Source organism: Anser anser (assembly GCF_964211835.1).
Source record: "Anser anser genome assembly, chromosome: 4".
In the NCBI taxonomy this organism is placed as follows: domain Eukaryota; kingdom Metazoa; phylum Chordata; class Aves; order Anseriformes; family Anatidae; genus Anser; species Anser anser.
The window spans coordinates 72,798,489-72,814,664 of record NC_139724.1 but is presented as its reverse complement, the minus strand read 5'-3'; the positions used below and the strand labels follow the sequence as shown (position 1 = coordinate 72,814,664).

The 16,176-nt window shown below is 48.1% G+C and overlaps 1 protein-coding gene and 1 long non-coding RNA gene across 8 annotated transcripts in view; both read left to right on the top strand.

The window, feature by feature from the left end:
- Positions 1–279: 279 nt before the first annotated feature.
- On the top strand, positions 280–5,567 carry LOC310899055. 5 transcript variants are annotated; one of them, XR_014583951.1, is made up of 3 exons: positions 280–495; positions 692–4,229; positions 4,902–5,567. It is a non-coding gene; the product is annotated as an uncharacterized lncRNA (long non-coding RNA). The 5 variants fall into 5 exon arrangements; XR_014583952.1 differs by lacking the exon at positions 4,902–5,567 and having other exon boundaries at positions 692–1,980; positions 3,197–4,894; XR_014583953.1 differs by lacking the exon at positions 4,902–5,567 and having other exon boundaries at positions 692–1,980; positions 2,330–4,894.
- Positions 5,568–5,587: 20 nt separating this feature from the next.
- Positions 5,588–16,176, top strand: part of LOC310899051 (charged multivesicular body protein 3) — a 30,617-nt gene continuing 20,028 nt past the window's right edge. The window contains exons 1-2 of one of the 3 annotated variants that reach the window (XM_083834995.1): positions 5,588–6,024; positions 8,499–8,638. In XM_083834995.1, coding sequence (XP_083691121.1) covers positions 5,799–6,024; positions 8,499–8,638 — 366 coding nt within the window. In that variant the 5' untranslated portion in view covers positions 5,588–5,798. The remainder of the gene's footprint in view (positions 6,025–8,498; positions 8,639–16,176) is intronic. The other 2 variants (XM_083834993.1, XM_083834996.1) reach the window with 2 other exon arrangements.

Sequence of the window (16,176 nt, the reverse complement as noted above, 5' to 3'; positions counted from 1 at the left end):
GGCCACCCCGGGGGGGGGGAAGGGGCCTCGAGCACCAACGGAGCGAGCAGGCGGCGCCGCGGACAGCCCCGGGCTTCTCTGAGAGGGAGGGGCAGCGATTATCGCGCAGGCAGCGCGGCGGGCAGCCCTCGCTCCTTAAAGGCGCGGGGCGGGGGGGGCCTCGAGGCGGTTACCGCGCAGGCAGCGCGGCGGGCAGCTAAGGGCGGGGGCCTGAGGCGGCGCTGTTGCCATGGGGACGGGGAAGGGGCAAGATGGAGGCCGGGGGGGGGGGGCGCTAGGGTGAGGGGGGGGATGGCGGGGCCGGGCCTTGTTGCCCCGAGACCCCCCCGCGGGAAGCCTCGCTGGGGAACCGTGGGGGCTCGCTGAGGGGCGAGGGGCAGAGTTCCAGGCAGGGGAGGCGGCCCCCGGGTGCGGGAGGCCGCGAGCGGCGCAGCCGTAGGGGCCCGGCCGCAGGGACGCGCGGCTGGGCCCCGGGTGGGCGGTTAGGTCAGTGAGGTGCTCCGAGGGCCGTGCCGGGCCCCGGGTGGGCGGTTAGGTCAGTGAGGTGCTCCGAGGGCCGTGCCGGGCCCCGGGTGGGCGGTTAGGTCAGTGAGGTGCTCCGAGGGCCGTGCCGGGCCCCGGGTGGGCGGTTAGGTCAGTGAGGTGCTCCGAGGGCCGTGCCGGGCCCCGGGTGGGCGGTTAGGTCAGTGAGGTGCTCCGAGGGCCGTGCCGAGCCTTAAAGGCTGCGCGTGGGGCTGGGGAGCAGCTGGTAGAAGCCCGGCTGGGAGAAACGGGCTTCACTTCGGTACCCCCTTTAACGTTCTCGTTCTGGTTTCAATGTGTGGAAACATCAAACCGAGCCAGACGTGCCCCTGGGTTTTCTGCGGCGTGGCGCAACCGAAGACCCCGTTAAACGTAAAGTCATCTGCAAAGGGATTTGGGCAGCCTCTTCTCAGTGGTTTGTGGGGATAGGATGAGGGGCAATGGCCACAAAATGGAGCCCAGGAAGTTCCGCACCAACATGCGAAAGAACTTCTTCACGGTGAGGGTGACGGAGCACTGGGACAGGCTGCCCAGGGAGGTTGTGGGGTCTCCTTCTCTGGAGATATTCAAGGCCCGTCTGGATGCTTGCCTGGGCAGCCTGCTCTAGGGAACCTGCTTTGGCAGGGGGGTTGGACCCGATGGTGTCTCGAGGTCCCTTCCAACCCCTACGATCCTGTGATTCTGTGAAAAGCAGTGTGTGGTCCAAGTCTGGAGCTATATTGCCTCATCTGTGCCCATACGGCTGCAATAAGGCAAGAAAACAGTATTCACTCATCAGAACACATGATTCGTGTAGGTATTTACAGGTCACCGTCATTCTGTAAGATTCAGGCCCAGAGAGCTGCCTTTGTTTGCATTCATGCTCTTCATGTGCTCATACATGATGCATAAAGACATGCAAATGCCTTGGGGGGGAGGGGTTACGTCATTAGCATGCTGGTTTAATTATGTTCTTTACCACAGTGGTCGCTTGTGTCACCTCAGGACGTTCAAGCAAGTTTTCTTGACGTATGTGTGTATACATACATCTGCCATTAAACAGAAACCGATGTTTCCAAGGGTCATAAAGGGTTTCGCACTGTTAAAAGAAAGAAAACACCGACTGCCTAGGAGTGACCGTTGGATACCAGGAGTGAAGCTCCGGACTGAAAAAGCCCTGAGCAGCCCGGCCTGGTGTCCCAGCTGACCCCGCTCTGAGCACGAGGCTGGACTTCCTGCTCCAAGCAGAATTACCGGTGATTCACTGCTAGCTCACGTCGGGATCACCTCGCCTACATTACCAGTGCTTTAGCTGAGGTGTCGGATACTGGCCGTTGTATTGCAGAATTATGCCTGCATGTTCAATCTCCTTCCTTTTGGCTGCTTGCAGATCGTAGGAAACATCCTCTAATTTAAAATCCCTCCGCATATAATTGCGTCGCCTGGCTGCTGACATTTTGTTTGGCCACTCTCCTACAGGTTTGTTGGTTTATTTAATGAGTATTGGTTAATGGCAACTAAAATTTCATATCCTGCAGAAAAACGGTTGACGGGCACCTGTGTTGTTTAAAATGTACATCCAGAGACTGTGTGTTGGTGAACTCCTAACAATTGAATGTGCAGAGCAGGCTGACTCATAGGAAGAGCGAGTTTCTGGTCGTTTAAACATTAGGCTGCTGAAATTTATCTTGGCACGCAGCAATATTTGAACTGCCCCAAACGAAGGGCACGATAATATTTTAACAGGGGAAGGGATGGAAGTAAGATTTTCAGTCTTCAGTTTTAGTGACTTCAGAGATGACAATACTTGTCTTCACGTTCCCAGCAGGAGGCTGAGTTTAGAAAGCAGATTATTGTCTACGCTCCCAGGCTGCACAGTCAGCAGCTGCTCGTAGGAGAGGACGGAGAGGAGGGGAACCCTCGCCATTTATCAGCGGGCAGCAGAGTCTTCAGATTTGGCTGGCTGACACAAAAAGACGGCTGTCCCAGTCCTCAGGATTTGCTCTCATTCTCTCATAAATCATAGTAAAATAATTTTGCTGCCAGCTTGGTGTAAAAGCGGATCCCCGCTTTGTTTTTTTTTGTTAAAAGGTGGAACTTACGTGCTTCATTCTCCTCACACTTGGAATATTTGCTCAGTGAGCACAGGACCGGCTGGCTGCTGACTGTTTAATATTGTTAATTAGGTAGAGTTAACCCCAGGGTCTTTAAAATGTCAGCGCGTGGCTTGTTTGTCTTCAGCCCAAATGAATTTTTAATTCACTGCTAAGGTATTTAAATTTTCCAGCTAATTAAAACTCCCCGAAAAGTTGTTTGCAGGTGACACGTCAACGACAGTCTGAGTTAGAGCTAGAAACCAACAAATGAAACCAACTGCCGTGTATATAGCAGAAAATAGAGCAGAAAATACAGCAGTACCAGCGTGGTGAGCTAAGGCTGTAAAAGCAGGGAGGAAAAGACAGCCCAAAAACCTAGGAGAGGAGCAGCGCTAGTTCCGAAAGTCTTTCTCAGCATCCTGGAACATGAGCTGGAGGAAGGAAAAACCAAAGCTCTGTTAACATGTCAACGCTCCTCAGCTTTGTACGAGCACAGCCCTCGGAGCAGTTGGAAATAAATCTTTTTAGAGCCAGCATTTCAGCACAGAAACCCTGTGCCGGCTGCTTGGCTCCTTAGCTGCATCCCTTTTCTCTTCCAGGCCTTCGGCTAACTCCTCACCTGTGGGTCCTGGTCCTGCCCTGCTCCCCCTTGGCAGCCGTGCCCCGTCCCTCTCATTCCCGTTGCCTCTGCGCTTCTGCGTTCGCAGTTGCTTCGCTGTCGATTGTTCTGGAGAGGTTTGAATGGTGGTTTGAGACAATATTTTTACTTTCCTGAAACTACTCCAGGGTTTTGAGTTTTGGCAGCTGATGAGCTTAGCGTCTGCAGGGGACTCATCATCAGTTACCACTGGGGAATGTTAGGGATTGATTTAACTCAGCCCATGAGCAGTAGGAAATGACAGACTGGTGACAGCCTCCCCGGCAGTTGGTGCTGCAAATAGTTTAGCTGTGAGCCTAGACTTAATCGTTGCTAGGTGCTTCCCAGCCGGAGGAGGCAGTGTCCCTCGGCTGGAAGATACTGGGGAGAATCGCAGGGACCAGGTGGAGAGGGGACTGCGGCTCTCAACCAAAACCAACTGACCAAAACAACAAAAAGAACCTATTTTCTAACTAAAAAGAATCTGTTTTCTAACTAAAAAGGACCTGTTTTCTAACTAAAATACACAGGGTTGCTCTTCAGACCCCCTAGCTCCCAGCTCTTCCTCCCATCCCGCGCTCCGTGTACGCTTAAGCTGCTGACTTGAAACAAAAAGCGGAGAGATCAGGCAGCTTCTTGTAATGTGTGACCGAAGAAAAGGGTCTTTGTGAAGCTCTTGAAAAAGAAGAAAAGTGCGGCCTGGCGGTGGGTTTTCAGCGCTCCAGGAGAGCCTGCCTCTGGTCCTGCTGGCAGGTGCCGTGAAGTGTGCTTTTTGTTGAAAGTCCTTTGGCTCTGCCAACTGCAGCAACAAAGCCGCTCTCCCTTCTGTTTTTGCCAAGGGGAAGGGATTCATCTTATTGATGCTGCGCCACGGCCACCGTCTCGTTAGGGAGACCGACCCTTGCTCTATCGAGGGGGGAGTTTACAAAACCGCGGTGACTGAAGGAGAGGGCAGAGCTACAGCCCTCCCACAAGCTCCGTCCCTTGTTCCTCCGGTACGTTCTGTCCGAGCTCGCTTCAGATCACACCGAGCTGCTGAAATCCCTTTGTTTTCAACTGAGCAGCAGAGCTGGTGCAGCCCACCCTTTCCCCCTTTAGTCTTTACCACACCACATAAAAAGTACAAAGAATAAATAGAGTGTCTAGAAGCCCGTAAGGGCTTAGTTGTTGGGCAGCTACTTGTGCACTCTCTCCACTGTTCCCCTTTCCAGAAAATAAAATGAGGCTGTTGTAGATGAAAAGTGTTGTGATGTTCTCAAGGTGGCCATCGCAGCTGCAAAAACAGAGGGGCTGAACCTGCGTCTGGGATGCCCAAGCTGGTTAGGATAAGGAAGGGGAAAATAGAGGAAAAGGATAGCATTTTTCTTTCTTTTCTAGAGTGGTTGGCATTTTTTTTTTCCTTTGTAATTCGTATCAGCATGCAGAGAACCCTCTAAATGTTTTTTAACAGTTCTGAGGAGCATGACCATTGAAATGCTTTCTGCAGGTCAATATTAATGCGTCTTCGTAAAATTCAATTTTATGCCTTAGTACAGAATTACTTAAGCATATGCACTCTGGGGGGTTGTCAGTATTTTTAAAATTAAGCCCTGCTATTTCTGTGTTTATGTGTATGAGTTGGCAATTTTAATGCAAATTACAGTTTCTTAAAATAACTGAACCTACAGAGGCGACGGTGAGCTGCTTTCAGAGGAGAGCCTTCATCTCAAAGACCAGGTGTGTTGCGAAGCTGCCGAAATCGCCTCTTTACAGCCTTTCTCACGCTTCTTGTGCGGACTGGGGTTATTATTTGCAGAGCATCTCAACGTGGACCTATAAACACCACAGGTGTGAAGCACAGCGACAACATACATTTCCAGGAGGTGCACTGCTCGCCCTTGGCTCTGTGGGGTGTGCTGCCTCCCCTGGGCTCCAGTCTCAAGGTGAGGGTGCCATGGGCGCAGGGGGATTTGGCCTGGAGGCAACCCGCAGACCCCACGGGACGGGTGGCAGCGGGCCACCAGCACCTCAGCCACCCCTTCCCTTTCTGTTACTTCCAATACACCCAAGCGCTCCGCTCGGTTACAGCTAGATAAACGCTTGTAGCTAATAAAAAGCCCCCATCTGGGCTTTAACTCGCCCAACCAAAGCCATCACGCTCCCGTTTTGCCCTTCCTCTTTATTTATTCAGCTCTAAACTCGCCGCCTAGGGCGGCCTCAGCCCCGCGGCACCCGAGGCACCGCAGCCCGGGCTCGGCGGGCGCGGCCGCCCCTCGGCGCTCGGCGGGGGCTCCCCGCGGCCCCGGGGGAGGGAAAGGGGAGGGAAGGGGAAGGAAGGGGCTGGAAGGGGAGGCCCCCAGCCGTCCCCGCCCGCCGCCGTGCCCTCCCCGCACGTCACTTGTTATGTCTCCGCCGGCGGCCGCGGCTCCGCCGGGGCGGGGACAGCGGCGGGAGGGAGGCCGGGGGCCCGCAGCCCTCAACGCCCCGCGGCCGCCGGCTGCCGCCCCCTTCCCTCGCCCCGTTCCCCCTTCGTCTTCCTCCTCTTCCTCCTCCTCCTCCTTCCCCAGCCCCAGCCCGCCGGGAAGATGTGGCTGAAGCTGTGCTTCTTGCTGCTGTATTTCCTGGTGCTCTTCGTCCTGGCCAGGGTGTTCGAGGCCGTGGTGTGGTACGAGACGGGCTTCTTCGCCACGCAGCTGGTGGACCCGGTGGCGCTGAGCTTCAGGAAGCTGCGCACCATCCTGGAGTGCCGGGGGCTGGGCCACTCGGGGCTGCCCGAGAAGAAGGATGTCCGGGAGCTGGTGGAGAAGTCAGGTAGGGCCTCCTTCTCCTTCCCTCCGGCCTCCCTCCTCCCTCCTGCCTCCCTCTTGCCACCCTGCCTCCCTCCACCCTTCCCTCCTGCCTCCCTCCTTCCTTCCTTCCCTCCTTCCTTCCCTCCTGCCTCCTTCCCTCTCTCCTTTCCCCTCCTGCCTCCTTTCCTCCTTCCCTCCCTCCTGCCTCCAGGCCTCAGGCGGCCACGAAGCCTCCGCCGCCTGCGGTGCAGGCACAGCCCCAGGGGCTCCGGCCAAGGGCATCAGGGCACGGCGCCTGCAACCGGGGGCTCGAAGCCGAGCCCGTGTATAAAAATACCTCTATTTATGCGTTTTCACCGCTCTTTGCCACATCACTGCACCCAGGGAGAGGCCCGGCGTGACCCCCGCCTGGGCCGCTAGCCCCAAACTCCGGCGCACGGCGAGATGTCACAGCGGGTAAATGGAGGAAGGCTCGGGGAAGCTCCGGGCTCGTGACGTGAAAAAGCTCCGCGGCGTTTGAAACGCTGATAACGCCGCACGCCGAGCGGGGAGAAGGCCTCCGCCAGGCTGCCAAGAAATGGTTTCTTCCCCCCCACCACCCCCGGGGGGAAAGGGTTTTTTCTGATCAGCGAGCTCGGCCTGGCTGTGGGTGGTGTGGGTCGCAACGTTAGGTTTTGTTTCGCGGTTGAAAGCGAGTGTCATCTGCCGTGAAGAACGAGGAGGAAAGGATCCAAATATATGCAGGCTCGTGGGTTACTATTTACAGCTGCGGCCGGCTTTTTCTGCGTGCTCCTTTCCCTCCCGGCTCGCTCGTTTTCTTCCAGGTCTTGCTGTCAGGGTGGGCGCTGAGGGAAGCGGTGCTGCTGTAGGTGAGGAGCAGGAGAGATGGGCGCCGAGGAAGGCAGTGCTGTTGTAGAAGAGGAGCAGAAGTAGATCCTGCGTACTAAAGATGGCTTGGGAAAAGGCAGGGAAGCGTTTCAGAAGTTGGCAAAAAGCAGGTGAAAGAGGTGGGCTTTTGGGGGTTGCTGAGTAGCGAGGGATGAGGAAGGATAAAGGTGGGCAGAGCTGCCGAAATGCCTTGAAAGTACGGCTCTTGGCGTGGGGCAGGCAGAGGGAGATGGCCCAAAGGGCTCGGGAGGTGGGGCTGATGTAATAACCGTAGTGCCAGCCAAGCAGGAAAGCGTGAGTAGCTGCTGTTAAATCGATGATCAAAGGGCTGCCGATAGAGGAAAGAGAAACGTGCTGGTGCTCTGGGCAGGCAGCAAGGGGACTCGAAAGTCCAGACAGAAAAAGAGAAGGATTTGGATGAATATAGTCAGTGCCATAACCCTAAAATGCTAACTCGTTTTAATAATTGATATTAATGCTGGACACTTAAATCTAATTTGCTTTTATTGTTCATTGTTTATTTATGTTGTTTATTCACTTTGCTGCTTCCACAGTAAAAACCATTAGGCAGTTTCATTTTTGTTTCCAGTCACTTTCACTCCCTGGCTGTCACGTACTTCCATGATGTCATTATGTTTGGGCTGCAAATGCTGCAGGGAAGTGTTTAACTCCAAACAAACTGTATTAACTGACTTCTTGAAATGTCATGGAAACAGTTCTAGTACCGATAGGCTTTGCAGGTTTTTTTTTCTATAATTTTAAGTTGTATGTAACGTCAAGTATTTAATGTAAATTTTAAGTTCTGTGAATACTTTCTGAAAGCTCTCGAGGGTTTCCCCTGTAACACAACACTTTTTATTTTTGAGCATTTTGTAGGAAACAGCCTCTTTGAACAAGACTTCATTTCTTCAAGATTAATAGATTAGTTACCAAAATGCTGGTTGTCATTAACGGTGTTTGTAAGAACTGTGAAACAAAGCATGGGAAGGAAATGAGATTATGGAGGAAATATCAGAACGATTTTACCATGAGCTACTTCTGTCACTAGGACGGAGCTGACGGGAAATTTTTTGCAACTTTGCAAACAGAATCCAGCAGCTAAATTGTTCTGTGTTAGATTTTTCCTTGCGGTGGGACAACCAACGCGTCTTTCAGTACAAAATTATTGATTGAAGTTCTGGAAGTCTGCTTGAGTTATCAGCGTTAAGAATTTGCTTGCTGCAAAATTATTGTCCTGTGAAACGAAAGCAAAGATACATGAATTAAAATTGCTGTCTGCCACTGAAATACTGTTATTTTCAGGTAGCGAGGCTTAGAGGATGTTCATTTACTCTTTGTGTGCTCAGTTGTGTGTGTGGTACATCTGTGTAACCTGAAGCGAAGTCAAATTGTTCACAGTCACGTTGCTGTGGATAGAATTAAAATAACTTTATAGTAAAGTTCAGTTGCCTTCGTACTGAAAAGGGTTTTGAGAAATTATTTTAAGTATCTCTAGAGAAACTGCTACTTTCTGAGATAAAATTGCCGTTAGTGGTAGGATTTGTCATTATTAAATCATCTTTCATAAGCGGCGTTTTAACTGCATTTCTCCAGCTGTCTCTTTTTCAGGTGACCTTATGGAAGGAGAGCTTTATTCTGCTCTCAAGGAGGAAGAGGCCTCTGAATCAGTTTCAAGTACAAACTTCAGCGGCGAAATGCACTTCTATGAGCTCGTAGAAGATACGAAAGATGGGATCTGGCTGGTACAGGTACAGAAATTCTATCATTTGTTTTTATGCATTTATCACGTTCAATATATGTCTGGAAGGAGGAGTTTATGGGGGTGGTTAACTAGCAGGAAAAGTGGGCAACAGAGAGGTGGAGGCAAAGATGGATGATACCAGGAAGATCATAAGGAGCAAATCTGTTCTAAAAACCAAGCAAGGCTGGAAGTGACCGGGTTCCTACACAGAGAAGAAGAAAACCTGTTGTTCTGTGGACTGCTTTCTGAAAGCCAGGTACTTTACAACCAGAAAACAAACAAAGCAGCACACGCTTAACTCCATGAACTATGCAGGTACTTGGCCCTCGTTTGTGTGTTACATGAAGTAGGTGCACTAAGGATAGATGCTCCCAGCTGGCACAGGAGGGGTTCCTCTGGTTTCGCTCTTCTTTTGGTTTCTCCATGCTCAGCCCCAACTGGTTTAAGCGTCCGATTATCTCAGGGGCTTAGAGCACTTCTACAACCTCTCTTACCTCTTCGCAAAGGCAAGATCTGTGTGCTACTTCCCAGGCCAGCAGGCTGTTTGCACAACGTGTCCTGGTGGCTTAAAGTTTGCCTTTCTCCAAACCTTGTGGACTCGCTGATTTATGGCATGCTTCGCTAGGGCTGCTTGAGAATGAGAGAACATTTGGGGGGGGGAGTGGGGGAGAGGAGACACGGACTTCTGCGGATGGGGTTCTGAAACAATTTATCATCACTGCTGAGAACATACGAGAACATAAGATGAGTAATCCAGGCCAAAATGTAAAAACTACTTTTCTTCATCAACTTCTCCATTGATAAGAGACTTTGTTTAGGCAAAAGGTCACTGCTACCGGCCGCATCAGGCGACCAGAATTCTCCACCAGACCATTCATTGTTTAGTTGAGAGCTCTACTTCCTGGATTTAATGGTTTGTCTGGTCTCCTCTCTTCATGTTTTCTGTTTAAATAGATTTTCAGGATTTAATGACTTGCTGGTACTAGAGCTGCATCATTAACCACATCAGAGCTCACCCTAAAATAGATAACAAGAGGACAGACAACCTTCATGGTCAAAATGGCATTTGTATTTTGGAAAAGATCATTGAGACTAAGTTTCAGGCTTAAAGCGTACAGAAGGGGATTCTTAAAGCAGAGAGAAGGTGTTGAAAGGAAATTTAGTTAACGTCTCTCAGCTTGCTGACAAATACATTTACAAATATACTATGAAAAACCTCCTCTCTTCTCAATACTGTTCACAGGAGTAAAATATGGCACTTCTCTGTTGTCAGTTGTTTGCAGAATTTTAATCATAACATATTTTCAGCTAGCTTTATAATAGCCAATCCAACAGGCTGCATTTTGATATCTCAAGTGTGATAAATGTTGTCATCGTTCTGGAAATATTTGAACAGCTATTCACTTGGTCACAATAGCTGTGGAAAAAAAAATACTGGAATTTACTGAATAATTTACTTGGTGAACGCTATTTGTCTCTTTGTCGACAATAAAAACCACTAAAGATATCAAATTTCTTCTTTTCATTCTTGCCTTCACTCAAGTTTTCATCGCTGAGTTTTCGTTTGTTCCCTTCCCTACCCGAACTTCTCTCCTGCAGTAGATTCTTCGTGTCCTTTCACGGATCTTTGCCTGCTCTTTTCACGTTCCTCTCCTCTGCAAAGCTTTTTTTATCATCGCTTTCCACTTCTGACTCCGGATTGCTGTCCTCTGTCACTCTCCTTTACCGTGAGGCATGCCATGGAAGCTTCACAGCTAACGAGCTCGGTGCTTAGCCAGGGGACAGTATGAGAGGAGGATGCCTCACGTCGCGGTTCAGTGAGCGCAGAGCCTTCGTTCCCCTGCTCTGTTGCTGCTGGCTGGGAAGCAGAAAGGAGCTCCAGCTTTCAGGATCCTGGCTGGGGATCTGTTCCACACGGGCTGCGAAAGCAGTGGAGGGAGAGGATGAGTTCTGGCTCGGCCGGTGCAGTGGTGGTTGGTTGAGGTGGTGTTGAAGGTTTCACGATGCTATATCAGAACGTGGAGGCTGGGAAGATGATTTTTGTTTTCCAGCGCGTGTAAATGAAATTTCTGGGGTGGCACAAGCTGATGGTGTGATGGCAAACACTGTCTGCAGAGAATCAAAGAAAAAAGAGGAAACTACAATTATTTCCTGATATGTTTGACAAAATCAGAAGCGAATTTACCATTTAGAGCCAGGAAGGTGGATTTCTTGGAGAAAGTTGAAGTCCATACACAAGTCAACAGAGTGTTTTGCGGCTGTGTTTCTTTCTCTGGAAGTCCCCAGGCAAAGCAGCCAGGTTCGGTGGTGATTTGTTTACCCACGTAGCTGTTCACGAGTGCCCTGTGCTCCTGTATGGAGCTTCCACAGACAGCAGCAAGTTCTCTCTCCTATTAGCTCATGATCTCAACGCTTTTCCTTTTATGTTTTTCGTCTTGCTTGCCAGCTGCCGTTACGCGCTTCTCTGGCTGGCAAGGAGAATGAGTGGTGGTTGCTGGAGCAGGGGCTGGTGCTGCTTGGCCTGGTGCTAGAGGAGTAACACAGAGCACTGGCTTTTTCACACTCTGCTGTGGCTTATGTCCGGGGCTAGTCTCTGGAAGCGACATCTGACAATGTCATAGCCATTGTGGCTTTTTAAAAACGTACAATAAATGATCTACAGATAAAAATCCTCTTTGAGTGAAGTTAAAATCTAAATTTAGGTATGTTCTTTAAAAAACAGTCCTTGTTGTAACATGGCAGTAGAGAGAAACAAAGGGAACTTTATACCTGGCTTTGAAGCAGCAGGACAAACACCTTCATCGTGTCTGGAAGAGGTGCAAAAGGGATGTAAAATCACAGAATCATCTTGGTTGGAAAGGACCTTAAAGATCACCATGTCCAACCATCGGCCTGACCTGCTGAGTCCCAGCACTAAACCATGCCCTTAGTGCCACGTCCACACATCTCTTGAGTCCCAGTCTGATCTGCACCTGAGCTTCTTGTACAGGCGGTATAATCGCAGAGCGAGGAATGTTTGTGCAGGGGACAATGTAGATTTTTGCTTGTGTAGAGGAATTTTCATATTTGCCTTTTCAAATGTGCCAGGTGACTGGTTGTTCTTGTTAGAGGGAACTTAAGTGGAAGCACTTAGCTAATTTCTAATACGTTGTTCAGTATTTGTGCTGTTTCCAGTAGCCCTTCAGGACCATTTACCACAGGATACCCAATTTTAACTTTCAGTAGCCTTCTTGAGTCATCTTACCCAGCCAACGGTGTAGAATACCCTCAGCTAAAACATAACAGTTCTCAGATTGCCTTCATATGTTTGTTAATTGATTATGGCAGCTCATTCATTTTCAGCCTCTGTTCAGAACACCCCACCTTCCTTGAAAAACACATAATTATGAGGTAGTTAATTTTTGCATGCCACAATGGATTTAGTCTTCCATCTTTGCCCATTTTGATCAAATTTCTCATAGTCTTTCTCAGAAGAGAAAAGTTAAAAATAATAATAAAAAATCAGACACCTTTAATCCATATGGATGGATTCTGAGCCAGTTGTGAGTCCTTGGGACAGAGTGGCTGTGGAAATGGTTCCATCAGCACAATGCAGAGTAATAATCAGCGTGTGAAGTGTTTCACAATGAGTAAAGGTGCAGAGAGTCAAGCAGAAAGTATTGATGTTATCTTGAGTAACATAAAGGGGCCTTTTCCCATGCTTCTAATAAAGAACACACCAGTTCACTTTTAATTAGATGTATTTCTAAATGTGGATTGTCCCAATATTTCTACATCTGTTTTGTCTGTGGAAGGGTAGCGATATAACAGTTAATTACAAAAGGTTCTGTGGAAAACACATAGGAAGTTTAATAGACCAATGCTTTTTTTTATATCTTTGTGGATACGAAGTCTTTCAGGGAGTGCATGGACTCTTTACAGCGATATGAAGCTTCCTCTGCTCATTTACCCTCTGCAGGCACCTTGGAAGAGTTCCTGGGCCTCCAGGGGTCTGGATATCTCCAACTGGAAACTGCTGAACCGGCCTGACAGCTCTCACACACACACAGCCCTACCAGTTCGTTAAATAAGTTAGAAATGAGTTTTGCTTTTGGCGAAATCACGCAGGTTTTTCCAACTGGGATAGCAGTACTGCTTCGTGCAGAGACCGACGTGCTGAGGCTGGGCGAGGGCTGGCTGCTCCTGGGAGGATTACCTGCATGTGTTTGTGTGCAGCGGGTAATGGTGCCTCTTCCCTCCCAGGTTTTGTTCTTCCTGATGATTTCAGCCTTGTTACAATTCCCTAGTGCCCGGTCCTGATGAGCACTTGGAGCTCTCCTTGTGGCCAAGCTCGAAAACCGAGTTTTGACTATTTGTGTGAACCAAGTTTTGACTGTTTGCGTGCATTCAGAATTTTGTGTGCTCTTAGGATGAGCAGGTGTGCCTGACACCTGGTGTCCTGGCTGAGTTCCAGCTTGGATAATGTCGGAGCTTCCCTTGGTGCTTTCACTTGGATACAGTTTTCTCTTCCTTTAATGGCACGTACTCGCATCCCATAATGGCTGAGAGATGCTGCCAAGGTGAATATTTTTCCATCACAGAAAAAAAAATAAATTAAAAAACACATGTGCATCACGTAGCTCCGAGCTTCTGTTGTACTGTGACGATCTCACAATTCTGCCTTTCTGCTTTGATTTCTTCTTCTTAGCGTTCCCGTCTCTGGTGCCACGTAACAAACACAAATAGCACGGCACTTAATCAAACCAGCGAGGCACGAGGGTTGTTAAATGTGCAAAGCAAATAAATCGTCGGGATGTTTTTGCTGTTACTGAGGTTACTTTAGGTTTCTGAGACCATGAGACCGGGTAACAACTAGTTTTAAGGACTGATTTTTGGAATGTCCTCTTTAAAAAGCTGCCTGTCAAAAGCGTTCAGGTTCCACGTGAAATTACCCTTGCGTGTGCTGTGGTTTGCAAAGTGCTCAGGTTGCTGCAAGTTGTTGAGGTGGAAGCAACTTGTTAAGAGTGTTGTGTTCATTCCAGGGCAAAGTCTTGTGTGTGGTACATGGCAAGAATTATTCCCCATTTAAAAAACACTGTTTAATCCTATTTAGTGTCTTTGATATCAGGGTGTGTAGAAGCTCTTTCTTCCATCACGTGGCAGTAATTCTTATACATCAAGTGGTTAGTACGTTTCTGTCTCCTGTATGACTTCTCTATCAGAGGAGGAAGAGACAATAACTGAAGGAACTAGAATCGATTAAAGAAATGAGAGTTGGAATACCACGAAGTGTTGTTAGCTCTTCGTTTTGCCAATCTGACTCGAATTCTCGAGCCTTGTGATACTCAAACAGTCTCAGTCGTAAGCTTCAAGACTTACGGAGACCAATTCTTCTTATAATGACCCGCTTTGAAATCCCTACATACCTGTCTAAAAGAGATTGAGCAAAATCTGATTTAAATGAGCAGAAAAATAGAAAAGTGCTCATATGAGGCTGTTACCATGTTGTGCTCAAATACTGCTGGGGCACCAGAAGAGGAATCCGTCTTTGCGTATTGTTAGAGCAAACTCTTCAACAGCAGCAATGTGCCCTTGAGTCTCTTCGATATCTACGTCTTTTTATGGCATTTTAAGAATACATTTCATAAAATAACTTATAAAAAGACTTAACAGTACCTGGGAAACTATGGTGCAGCTGCATCAGTGACAGTTACACAGTGGTCAGGGCGATATCTCTGCATCTACCTGAGAGGCTTTCGTTATGGATTAAGCAAGAGAGGCACGTTGCCCTATTTTTCAAAGCATTTATATGCTTCTTTTTCTGGGATATTTATTTTTAAAGCCTGTTTGCTGCTTTAGTGTCATAACTGTGGCTATTTTAACATATAGATCAAATTGATTTTAATAATTAGGTTCTTGATTGGCATCATTTGGGACTGTTCTGCCTAACTCTAAGTAAGGAGAGCTCTTCACTGTGAAAACTACCTATGCAAACACCTGTTGAAATCATTAGGATTTTAGTACTTTCAGTATTATATGTCCTTAGATTAGTTTTTTTTTTTTAACCTGTTGTGTCTGAAAGTCGCCTTTCCAGTTATTTTGATATGCAGTGGAAAATAAAGAAGAAAATTAGAATACATGGATAGATGGGGTTTGGGAAGTCTCCTTTATTTCTGTTTGCTTTGCACATCTTGGTGGGATATCTTACCTGCAGTATGTCACAATATTGAGAATCTTCTGACCTTTTGGTGTATTTTCTGGTCCTCCCAAATCCACAGATGCAGTACAAAGAGACTTGTGTCAGAGATTTCACAGGAAGCTTGTGCATGGGTGCCCATTGAGAGCTTAACCTTCTCTCCAGTTCCTTCTTCCGTTCTAGTTCTTCCACTAAAACAGCATAAAATTCATACGTAGAGGAAGAACCAGAACTAGAAGTTCAGACCCAGTCCTCTGGCCTGGGTTGGGTGTACCTTAGGCAGCAAATCTATTCCGTGGTGTGGGATTGTGAAATGGCAGGGTTACTTTGATCCTATTGGATTCTCTTAGCCCGTTAAGATGATTAATGGATTAATTGGATTATCTCCATTGTATTATTTGTCACTCTGACAGTTGATATTTTGCAGAACGTGAAGGCAGCTAATAACGAGAGAAGCTTGAAGGGCTCGTGTTCCTGTAAATGTCAGAGTTGTTTCCCAGCAGTGCTAGTTAATCGCCTAAAAGATACCTGAGTTTTGTTTTGTTTTGTTCTGGATGAGCTTTGTCTTGACTTCTTCAATATGAAATAAAGCATGTGACTGAAAGGGGCCGTCTTGATTAGCGACTTCACCTCTGCCAGACCGTGGAATATGTGTTTATAAAACACCTTGCTCTCTCTCTTAAATCATAAGTTGCCCGTGTGTAATACTCCTATCGACCGTTCCACTCTTCTTGGAAATCTATCTGGCTTTTGGCCTGAGAGTTTTCATGGCTAATTTGTTCTTATTGTGCTTAAATTGACGTTACCCTGTGGTTTCTGTGACTCCTAATGCCTGCCCCGCTCCTCCCGATACCTGAGATCAGTCAGACGGTTTGTTTTTGTCAGGCCTAATATTTCCTAGGATTTGCTTATTTCGCAGCCAGTTAATATCGATGGCTTACAGTTCCTGTTGGATCAACTACGAGACCCGAGCTTTTCCTCTCGCCGTCGTTTCTAACTGATGAACTCCCCGAGTGTCCTGTTCATTATTGAATTCAATTTCATTTCTGACACTCTGCATTACGAGATTTGTGCAGCTCTTGCTGGACGGCATTATAATCCTCTTTTGTACCTAGACGTGCTTCCCAATTTTATGTCATCTACAAATGGCTTTGGGAGCCTTCAGCTTTCTGCAGGAAGGGCATTAATAGGAATATATGCTCAACCGATCGCCGAGATAAATCCATTAAGAAGCCTGTTACTACCTCTCTGGCATTTTGATATTTTCTTGCCTTAGCCAATTTCTGATTCACTTTCAGATTTTTTTTTTTACACACTATAAAAATTTATCTCCAGTCCTCTAGAAAATTTTCCACGTGGCATAATGCTAG